At 35.4% G+C, this 12,006-nt stretch overlaps 1 protein-coding gene across 2 annotated transcripts in view; it reads left to right on the forward strand.

Annotated features, from left to right (window-relative positions):
- Nucleotides 1-11,266, forward strand: part of TSGA10 (testis specific 10) — an 89,804-nt gene extending 78,538 nt beyond the window's left edge. For both annotated transcript variants that reach the window (XM_012807946.2, XM_023515773.1), the window contains 4 exons: nt 2,267-2,469; nt 4,864-4,968; nt 5,144-5,293; nt 11,231-11,266. In XM_012807946.2, the coding sequence (XP_012663400.1) occupies nt 2,267-2,469; nt 4,864-4,968; nt 5,144-5,293; nt 11,231-11,255 (483 nt within the window). In that variant the 3' untranslated portion in view covers nt 11,256-11,266. The remainder of the gene's footprint in view (nt 1-2,266; nt 2,470-4,863; nt 4,969-5,143; nt 5,294-11,230) is intronic.
- Nucleotides 11,267-12,006: the final 740 nt, after the last annotated feature.

Here is a 12,006-nt window from a genome sequence, read left to right on the forward strand (position 1 = left end):
CGGGCTGGGGATTCAAACCCGCCACCTTAGGTGTATGTGGCTGGCGCCTTAGCCGCTTGAGCCACAGGCACCGAGCCACTATTTTATTTATTGAGTTTATTTTCTTCCGGTTGTTTCTTTTCAAATTTAGCTCATGTTTATATTGACTGTCAAAATATTTTTTATGTGGTTAAACTTATTTTTGCATTGTGTCTAGCTTAAAAAGTTCTTCCTATACCTACTTACCCACATATTCCCCTTTCCAGTAATTTCAGTTTTACTTACTTTTTTTTTCAAGGTATAATTTCCATTTTATTTTTTCCTGAAGGATAGTTTTTCTTCAGTTCTCAAGAACTCAGCTCCTTACATGGGCTTTGGTGGAGGTTGTAGGGTAGCACCCCCAGGTCTAAATAGAGATGCTCAGTCCTTGCATGCTTCCCAGAACAGTTCCTGACTACCTTGCTGTGAATAGCACAACTCACACAGTAATGTAGTTTCACACAGAGCTTGGGAAACACATAGGCACACAGGTGTCGAAGACACTGGATTCAGAAATATCCCTCAGAGCTGTAGCCCCCACTATGTTCTGAATGATGAACTGTTTGTTTGTTTGTTTGTTTGAGACAGTCTCAAGGTGTGGTCCTGGGTAGAGTGCCGTAGCGTCATAGCTCACAGCAACCTCCCACTTGGGCTCAAGCGATCCTTTTGCCTCAGTTTTTCTATTTTTAGTAGAGATGAGGTCTCACTTTTGCTTAGGCAGGTCTTGAATTCAAGCTATCCACCCACCCGGCCTCTCAGAGTGCTAGGATTACAGGCATGAGCCACCCCACCTTGCCTCCAATGATGAACTTCTTTATCGCTTTGTCTTTGAGCAAACGTGGGGTGCAGTGCCTGCATATTTGTCATCTTCAAAGCAAGGATGCAAAAGCTACTTACTGTTTTTGGGGTTTTTTTTACTGTAATTTTAAGCTTACCTTTTCACATTTAACTTTTATTTATTTTTTGAGACAGAGCCTCTCTCTGTTGCCTAGAGTACAGTGGTATTATCATAGCTCACTGCATCCCTAATTCCTGGGCTCACATGATTCCCTTAGCTCAGCCTCCCAAGTAGCTGGGACTGTAGGCACATGCTACCTCATGAGTCTAATTTTTCTATTTTTTGTACAGATGGGGTCTCACTGTGTTGCCCAAGCTGTTCTCGAACTCCTGGTTAAGCCATCTGTAAAGATGGTTGTGTTCACAGTGAAATAATAGAAAAATTATTAACTCATAGTTTTTCAGTAAGAACTAAACTCTCTATGGCTGCTTTCTTTGTCTTGCCAGCAGTCCCCCACCTTAAATTCAGCTACCCACTGGACCCGAGGAGGGCATTCTGCATTCCCATTGGGACTTTGGGAATGCCATGCTATGTCACTTGCTCTCTCTTGTGCACTCTCTTTCTTTCTCTCTCTCTCTCTCCCCCCATCTTGTTCTTCCCTCCCCCCATCTTCCTGTTTCTCACTCCCAGCTCTTTGCTCTCTGTCTCATCTCTTCCCTCCCCTCATTTCCTTTCCTCTTTCTAATGTAAAATAAAGTCTAAACTTTTATATCTGAATCATGGTCTAGAGAAGTACTTTTCTTATCCCAGTGCTCAGCACCAACTGACCAACTAAGCTTTTTCCAACATATCACAATCCTCTGCCTCAGCCTCCCAAAGTGCTGGGATTTAATGCATAAAGAATTTATTATGAAATATTATTATGAGATAAAGGATAACTTTTTGAATAATAATGATTATTCTTCCTCCTTTTGAAGAAATATTTGGCTTACAGAACATATTTGAGACTCAACATAATCTTCAAAAAGGAAGCTTTCCACAGGTTTATGCAAGAGGGAATGTGCAGTGACATTATAATGTACTGCAATGACAGTACAATGACATTCTGAGAGGTAAAGTGCTTGTAACTCACCAAACTCTGGACAAAGCAGTAGTCATAGATATCACTATGTCAGTCTTATAGAAGTATATTTAAAAAATCAGATCTGGAAATGGAAATTGGTTGCAGCTTTGAATTAATAAGCCTTTACTTAAATTAATGAATTTTCTGATACGATCAGAGTGACAAAGAAAGTGATATTGTATGTATATGTGTGGTGGTGTGTGTGTTTGGTAAGAAGGAGGACACAGTTTCAAATCAAGCTAAAAGTTGTGGTCAATTTATAACATACTACAAAAATTTTATGAGTCCCTGATAATGTATCAATTAAGTGAATGAATAAGTACAGATATCTTCCTATTTTTGCACAGATGGAGAATGAGTTAGATTCTGCTCGTTCTGAAATAGAACTCCTTAGGAGTCAGATGACAAATGAGAGAATCTCCATGCAAAATCTAGAAGCTTTGCTCGTAGCCAATCGAGACAAAGAATATCAGTCTCAGATAGCACTTCAAGAAAAAGAATCTGAAATTCAGCTTCTTAAAGAACATCTTTGTTTGGCAGAAAATAAAATGTGAGTTGGTTAGAAACACAATAACGTAAAATCATATTTCTTAAATTTATAGATTAGAATTTTAAAACTAGAATTTAACTCCTATAATTTGCCATTTATTAAACAGTGGATCCAAAATATTGGGATTTGCATGAGATTACTTACTTCTATTATCTTTTTATTTTCTAAATTTAAGTTTCCAGCTGAGTTTTGGGTATAATAGAATGTCTGATCTAAAATATTGCCCTTAGAAAACATAACCAGATTAGAAAAAATTAAGCATGCTGAAACCAGAAGTTGTTTTATATTCATGAACGCTCCTGGTGTTGCAACCTAGTCTTTCCATTTGCCGTGCAGTATTTCCTTGTATAGCTATGAGTGTATACTGAATACCTGGAAGAAAGCCTGCATTTACAAAATGCTGCAGACGTTTTCTTCTTCTTCTTCTTTTTTTTTTTTTAGGACTTCTAGCACCACTAGCACTTTGTTAGAAGACCCTTGCTTTCCTGTACAGTTGTTGGAAATGCCTTCCTGATGGTGAATGTTTTATTATTAATTTGATCACTTCTCACAAAAAAAATGATAGTGACCTTTAGCCCCTGTTTTTGCCTGTCCCATTTTATAGCCCTTTTCATCTAGCCTCCACTCTGTCCTCATATCTGAGCCCCAGGCCTGGGGAAGAATAGGAATCATGGTCTTGGCAATCAGCCACTCCTAGGAGTCCTCGACTATGGAAAGGCTGCAGGGCTGGGACTATGACTGAGTCATTCTTTTCAGTTACTGTAGCTAAGCTTTTGTGATATATTCAACTGGTTTTACAGGATCACTTTCTCAAGGTGATAGGTGGAAATCTACCTTAGTGAAGTATGCAAAAACTCCCATCTTAAAGGGTGTACTCTATTTTAGACTGGCCGGTAAGTACTCTCACTTAGAATTAGCATGAGGTCAGGCATGGTGGCTCACACCTGTAATCCTAGCATTCTGGGAGGCTGAGTTGGGCAGATTGCCTGAGCTCACAGGTTCCAGACTAGCCTGAGCCAGAGCAAGACCCCATCTCTAAAAACAGTTAGACGTTGTGGCTGGTGCCTGTACTTGGGAGGCTGAGGCAAGAAAATCACTTAAACCCAAGAGTTGGAGGTTGCTGTGAGCTATGATGCCACAGCTCTACCGAGGGCAACAAAGTAAGACTCTGTCTCAAAAAAAAAAAAAAAGAGCATGAGAAACATTTGTGTTCTTAGTCTCTAAGGTTTACATGTCATCAGTCTATAATGCTGTCCTAGATCAAGCAAAAAGGCTAAAATGTTTTATGCAAGCACCATTTATCTGTCATTATCTTCCTTATGATACTGTGCCTTATCACGGAGTTTTTGAGGCATTGTTAAGCCTTAAGGAAGATCTGTAAATTGAAGAGTTTTTATGTTTTTAATAGTATATAAATCAAATTTCATTCTAAGTATATAAAAGGAACTTACTTGGCTAACTTGATACATATAAAACAGACCATATAATCATGGTGCTAGTGAATTCTAGTGTTAATTATTTGATCATATTACTTTACATTAATACAATACTTCAAATACCTTTATAAAAATGATTTACAGCAAATAATATAGATAGATAATATATTAACATATACATAGGGAAACTGAGAAGATTTAACTGACTGAATGGGGCTAGAGTTGCATAGGCTTTTCAAGTAGGCTACTTTACACACTTAGTGCATCTAAAATCAGCATTTTTTTTTAAATTTTTAATGTTTTTGTAGAGACAGAGTCTCACTTCGTTGCCCCTGGTAGAGTGCTGTGGCATCACACAGCTCACAGCAACCTCCAACTCCCAGGCTTAGGCGATCCTCTTGCCTCAGCCTCCCGAGTAGCTGGGACTAGAGGCGCCTGCCACAATGCCTGGCTATTTTTTTGTTGCAGTTTGGCTGGGGCGGGGTTTGAACCCTCAGTATATGGGGCCAGTGCCCTACTCACTGAGCCACGGATGCTGCCCTATTTTTTTGAGACAGAGTCTCATTATCTCACCCTCGGTAGAGTGCCATGGCATCACAGCTCATAGCAACCTCCAACTCTTGGGCTTAAGCAATTCTCTTGCCTCAGCTTCCCAAGTAGCTGGGACTACAGGTGCCACAACGCCCATCTATTTTTTTGTTGCAGTTGTCATTGTTGTTTAGCTGGCCCAGGCTGGGTTCAAACCTACCAGCTCCAGTGTATGTGGCCAGTGCCATAACCACTGTGCTGTAGGCACTGAGCTAGCATATTTTAGATGTACAAATAAATCTGTTTATAAAAATCACAACGTGACTTGGATCCAGTTGAGAAACTATTGTCAACATGGTTTAATGTATCATAAGAGTTATAGACATATTTTAAATTGAATCAGCTATCACTCTTGCCTTTTTTTACACAGGGCCATCCAGAGTAGAGATGTGGCCCAGTTCAGAAATGTTGTAACACAGTTGGAAGCTGATTTGGACATTACCAAAAGACAACTAGGGACAGAGCGCTTTGAAAGGTAAGTTTGTTTTTATGCATTGTTCAGCTTGGAAAGCACTGCTTTTTAGGTAACAAGTCTTAGTTGTTTCATGAAGGTTTGATTTGAAAGTATGAATTGAACTACAGTTCTGTGATATTGATAGACTTAATAATTTCACTGAATGTAAAAATAAAACCATCACTATTTTGTTTAGGGAGAGGGCTGTACAAGAACTTCGCCGCCAAAATTACTCAAGTAATGCCTATCATTTGTGTTCCACAATGAAACAAAATGCAAAATGTCATTCACCAGATCGTGCTCACCATCGATCTCCTGACCGAGGCCTAGATCGATCGTTAGAAGAGTAAGTCAGTTTAAAGATCCATTCTCTTCAGCCCACACAGCAATAGAGTACAATATTTGAGGGAATAAGGAAACTCAATAAACAATCTGTCATTAATGGTGATATTTAAGCATGATTGCCAAATATATGAATGTAAAATATAAAAGATTTTGATAAAGAATTTTATGTAAATATTATACTAAAGGGAAAGATCTTTAATATTTATATAAATCTTACTTTAAAAGTCTAATTTTCTTTTTCTACAAACATTTCTTTCATGTACTTTTCTTATAAAATGTTAGTTATTATAGCAGTATAAAATATATTTGTTCAAGAAAAGTGATAAGCTAATGTTTCAGAGGAAAGTATTTTAGATATATTTCTATATGCCATAAACCCCTTAACTTTTTATTTGGAAATAATTTCAACTTTACTAGAAGTTATAAAAATAAAAATAATACAAATAATATCTTCACACCCTATACCCGTACTCACTATTTAAAAAATTTTACCCCTTTTTTTATATACGCACGTGCTATCTCTCATGCCCTCATACTCTTCTTCCATATGCCGCCTCTCTCTTACTACACATACACATACATGCCTTACACATGCCTTACACATCACACAGATGCATTTAAAAAGAGAACCAGAACCTCCAATTCCAAACCATCCTCACAGGTTTCTTCCTTGCCTTATTCCATCCTGTATTTGCCACGTTCTTTCTTCTAAAATGAGAACCCAAGTTCATCAACACATTTACACAACAACATCAATGTAGTTGCACATTTGCTTGATCACAGACTGCATCTAAAATAGTTTCAAAAATTTTTTCAACAATTTACGATTACAAACAAGGCTGCGATTAATAATCTTGTGCATATATATCTTCATATTGTTGAAGAAATATCTTCAGAATAAATTCCTAGAAGTGGGATTGCTGGGTCAAGGAGTAAGTGCCCATGTAGTTTTGTTAGTGCCACATTTGCCTCACTTTTGCATTCCCTCCAGCAATGTGTCAGAATACCTGTTTCTCTGCAGCCTTACCAGCAGAACATACTGTCAAGCTTTTGAATTTGTCAGTGTGGTAGGTGAGAGTTAGTATTGTAATGTAGTTTTAATTTGCATTTCTCTTATCATGAGTGAAGTTGAATGTCTTTTCATAGGTTTAAGGGCTATTTTTATATTTTTCTTTCTGAATTATCTGTTCATTTCTTCTGGTCTACTTTTCTAATGAACTTTTGGTTTGTTAAAATTTTTTAAAATAAATTTGAGAGTTTATGCTTTTATCAGTAATACAGGATAGCCATAAACTTTGTGTGCAATTTGACATTGCACACTATTTTTTTTTATGCAGTTTTTGGCTGGGGTTGGGTTTGTACCTGCCACCTCCGGCATATGGGGATGGTACCCTACTCCTTTGAGCCGTAGATGCCTCCCTTTTTTTTTTTTTTTTTTGAGACAGAGTCTCAAGCTGTCGCCCGGGTAGAGTGCCATGGCATTATAGCTGACAGCAACCTCCAACTCTTGGGCTCAAGTGATTCTCTTGCCTCAGTTTTTCTATTTTTAGTGGAGACGGAGTCTCACTCTTGCTCAGGCTGATCTTGAACTCATGAGCTCAAGCAATCCACACTCCTCGGCCTCCCAGCGTGCTAGGATTACAGGTATGAACCACCATGCCCAGCCTGCACATTATTTTAAATTGCATATGAACTTTATGGCCACCCTGTATGTGCTATAAATATTTTCTCCCATTTTTGTCATTTGTCTTTCAATTTTACAGTGCTGTTTTTTCCATATGTATAAGTTTTTATTTTTATGTAGTCAAATGTCTGAATCTTTTAATGTATCTAGTTTTCTTTTCTTTCTTTTTTCTGTCTTTTTTGAGACAGAGTCTAACTCTGTTGCCCCAGGGTTGAGTGCCATGGCATCAATCATAGCTCAAAGCAACCTCAAACTCCTGGGCTCAAGCAATCCTCTTGCCTCAGCCTCCCAAGTAGCTGGAACTGCAGGTGCCCACCATGACATCAAGCTAGTTTTCTATTTTAGTAGAGATAGGGGCTCACTCTTGCTCAGGCTAGCTCCCAGGGTGCTAGGATTATGGGCTTGAGTCACCAAACCTGGCTAGTTTTCTTTCCATAGAAAATACCCAGATAATAGAAAAATTCATGAATGTTTTATTTTAGTACTTAGTTTTACTTTTTACATTTAGATTTCTGATCCATTAGAGTTTATTGTGTGTATGATTTGAGCAATGGACCTTATTCTTTTTTCAGACAAATCCAGTTTTCTCAAGATAATTTATTAAAAACTCATTTTCCCAGTGATCCAAGTCTTTTTCTGGATTTTCTGTTTTTATTCTGTCAATCTGTTAATAATAGAGACTTTATGGTATTTTTAGTTTTAGTTTTGCAGGGCTAATCTAATGATGTACTAGTAAACTTGGCTCTCCAAAGGGGAAGAGGGAAAGGCCAGATCAGTAGCACTTGCCAATTTCTGTGTTGTAAATACTCTTACTGTGGCCAGATTAAAGGATCCAATGGTTTAATTGCAAGATCAGAAAATTCTTGAAAATTTACAATCAACTATAAGCCAGCTCCAGCACAACAGTTGTCTATGTGCCCATGGAGTGTTCTTCCTTTTAAGTGTTTACTTATATTTTCTTGTGAGTTTATTTTTCCAAATGAACTTTAAAGTCAATTTGTCTAACTCTATTTTAAAAAAGCATTGGAATTTTTGTTAGAATTTGTAAATTTATAAACTTGGGAAGAACTTATATAATGTTGAGAATGCCTAAACAATGCCATAAACCAAGAAGAAGTAATGCCTTCATTTGTTCAGATTCGCATTTAAGGAATGGCTTATAGTTTTCTTTATATAAGTTTGAGCATCTCTTATTAATTTATTCCCAATTTTTTGTTGCTATTATCAGTGGAATTTTTTCTTATTCATTATATCTTCAAAAATACTATTGATTTTTGCATGTTAATTTTCTATGCTGTTACCTTTGCTAAATTCTTTTATTATTTCATTAAGTTTTATCTTTGATTCTGTAAGCTTTTTGAGCTGTATTGTCAGGTCATTTGCAAAAACAAAGTTTTATTTCTTTTCTTATTTTTATGTCATGAACTGTATTCTCTATGCTTTGAAACAATTTATGGTTAGTTTGGGACTATCTGATCTCCAAAAATTTGGTTGAATTCACCTGTGAAACCACACAGCCTTGGTTCTTTTTGTAAGGTAATTCACTGTAACATTATCTTTCTTCTTTGGCAGTTGGTCTTTTTAACCTTTCTCTTTTTCCTCTGTTTTCCTAAAAAGTTCATTTCATCTTCATTTTCAAATTTATTTGCATATAAGTGACCAATATAATATCTTTTGAGCTTTTTAATTTCCTCTGTATCAATAGTATCCCTACTGTCATTTTTTTCTATGTGTCCTTCTCTCCTCTCCCCCACTTTGCTTTTCCTTATTAACTAATGATTTGTTTATTTTGTTTGCTGTTTCAAAGAACTAGGATTTTAATTTATTAATTTTGTCTACTATTTTTCTTTCTGTTATTAATTTATTTTTATTTTTATTGTTTTCTTCCTTGTGCTATCTTTTAATTTGTTGGATTTTTTTTTTTTAAGAGACAGAGTTTCACTTTATTGCCCTCAGTTGAGTGCTGTGGTATCCCAGCTCACAGAAACCTCCAGCACTTGGGCTTAAACGATTCTCTTGCCTCAGCCTCCCGACTAGCTGGGACTACAGGTGCCTGCCACAACACCCGGGTATTTTTTTGTTGTTGTTGCAGTTTGGCTGGGGCCTGGTTTGAACCTGCCACTCTTGGTATATGGGGCCAGTGCCCTACTCACTGAGCCATAGGCACTGCCCAATTTGTTGGATTTTTGTCTAGCTTTTTGAGTTGGGAGTTTAATTCAGTTTTTGCCATTCTTTCTTTTTTATTTGTGTAGCTTTTTAGGGCTATAAATCTATCTCTGGTTACTGCTTTAAATATATCTATTCTAATAGATAATATTTTTATTATTTTCAGATATTTTGGAATTCTTTTTGAATTATCAGTTTTACTCAAATTATTTGATGGAAAACTCTTTTAATTTTAATTTGAAAGGGCATGTTTATGTTTTTGTTTCATTTTTAATTTCTAATGTAACTGCATTGTGATTAGAGGATATTGTCTATAATATTTCTGTTTTATGAAACTTACCAATGTTTTCTTTTGTTAGTGATTCACAGACACTTGAAAAAATATATTGTTTTTTATCAGAGTGTAGTATTCAATACTTAGCTAAAGACTTACCTTTTTGATTTTATGTAGCTCTTTCGTATCATTATTTAATTTTTGTCCATTTGACCTGTTTTGTACTAAGAGTGATGTCTAAAGTTTCCTGTTATTAGTATTTTTTATTTCTTCTTGCATCTCCTATAAATTTGCTTTAATCAACGGTTTGCTATTTTACTTGTTGCATAGGTATTCTGAACTGTCATTCTTTATGGTAGCTTTTATAAAGTGTTCATTTCTGATGCATTTAAATTTTTTTAATTTTTGCTTGACTATGCTTTGGCATTAGAGTTGCAATTCCCATTTTCTTACTGTATCTGTCTGGTAAATATCTTTTAGCTTTTTTGAATTATTGTATTTTAAGTATATCTCTTCTATATACTATGGATTTTAGTTTTGCTTTATGAGCCATTTTGAAAATCTTTTCTAAATAGTTGAAAAAATCCTTCACATTATTGATATGCCTGTTATGTCATCTCAGTAATATAATGTTAGGATTACTGTCTGTATTATGTTTTACTAGTGTTTCTGCATTTGGTTAGTCTGCTTTTTAATAAATTTCTTTTGATAAAGAAATTTTCTTTTAATAAATTTAGGAAGATTTTATTTTCCTTGTTACCTTTCTATTAATACTTTTAACGTTTAACAATGACCTTAGTCCCCTTTATTCTTTTTTTTTTAGTCCTCTTTATTCTTAATCTTCTATTGTCAGTTTTAGATTGTGTCCTTAGACTGACCCTTATTATTATTTAGACAACAATGTATTGAATTTACTTTCCTCTTCCTCTAACTGCTGCTCTGTTTCCTGTCCCTTTAGTTTTGCTTTTCCCAGGTTGTCATATAAATGGAATCATATAGCATGCAGCCTCTAGTTGCCACCTTTCACTCAGCATAATATATTTAAGGTTTATCTAGGTTGTTGCGTATATTAGCAGTTGTTGGATATTCCTTTTAACTGTTGAGTAGTTAAAACTCTGGATGTACCACAGATATTTTTAAAAACAATTGTTGCAATCTCATAGGTGGTTACAGAAAAAGTACAGAGAGTCCCACCTATCCTTCCCCACTTCTGCAGTGACAATATCTTACAGGAAATTGGCACTGGCACAATATGATGAACTAGTCTATCGGCCTTATTCAGATATCACTAGTTTTTAGACTCATTCGTTTACATATTTATGTAGTATTTTTTAAACAAACCATGTGACAAGAATCAATATATTGAATTGTTCTATCAGCACAAAAGAACTTACTCCCCTTTGTGATACCCTTTTATAGTTTATAGCCCTGCTGTCCTCCATCCCTGTCTCCTAGCAAACACTAATTTCTTCTCCAACTCTATAATTCTGTAATTTTGAGAATGTCATGTAGATGGAATCATACACAGTATGTAACCTTTTGAGATTGACTTTTTTCATTCACCATGTTGCCCACAAGATCCATTCAAATGGTATATATTAATAGTTCATTCCTTTTTATTGTTGAATAGTATCCCATGGTATGAATATACCAGTTTATACAAATTTACCATAAAAAAAATAGGTTGTATCTATTTTTCCAAAGACCGGGGGAAAATCCTAAGTTTTGATAAAGTAATGCTAGGATATATGTTACACATGTTGAAATAGTTGAGTTAAAAAATATTAATTTGCATAATTTTTTCTTTCTTATAGGAATCTTTGCTATAGAGATTTCTGACATGTGAAAAGATTCCTCACATCCTTGGGAAAGATCAAAGTTACAAACCGATTTTTTTGCTATATGATTGCATTTATCTTTTGAATGCTTGACAATCTTGAATGTATTTATTGACTTTGTGTCTGTGAATCTCTGTTTTCACGTGCCATATCGCAGTGATCTGAGATGACTTATAAAAACAAAAATGCATATGGCTCTTTCTATCCATACAGTAATAGTGAGTGTAAAATCTGCTTACTTCACTATTCAGCACTGTTATGTTAACTATCCGGAGTAAATAAAGAAGCTTATAAAAAGAAGGAAAAGTGTTTTTACAAAACTGATTTCCTTTCCTTTCTTGGATCTCAAATAATTGGTTGGTCGATTTTTTTCTTATGCTTTCATGGCTGGAGAAGTTGTGCTAGAATGGGCACAATTTACCAATGCTGGCCTGGTACCCAATATTCCATTTTGGAACCAACCTGACATAAATTCCATGCCATAATATGATTTCAAAGCAGCAGAAAGTAGGAGTGTGTTCAGATTTTTAAATCCATAGTATTGTACCACTCAAAGACTAATTAACATACATTTTCTACAATTGTGTTTACTCCTACTATTTTTAGAAAGGTAGGTGAAGATATATCTGTCAAGAATGTACTTAAAAATCTGTATTTTTAATAATTTTTCTTTAAAACATTAAAGTACTACAATCAACTTAATTGCCATTTTATTTTATTTTATTTTTGCCTGTGGCAGCTGTCTGTAATCT

Source organism: Otolemur garnettii, unplaced genomic scaffold (assembly GCF_000181295.1).
Source record: "Otolemur garnettii isolate 467f Iridium unplaced genomic scaffold, OtoGar3 scaffold00079, whole genome shotgun sequence".
In the NCBI taxonomy this organism is placed as follows: Eukaryota; Metazoa; Chordata; class Mammalia; order Primates; family Galagidae; genus Otolemur; species Otolemur garnettii.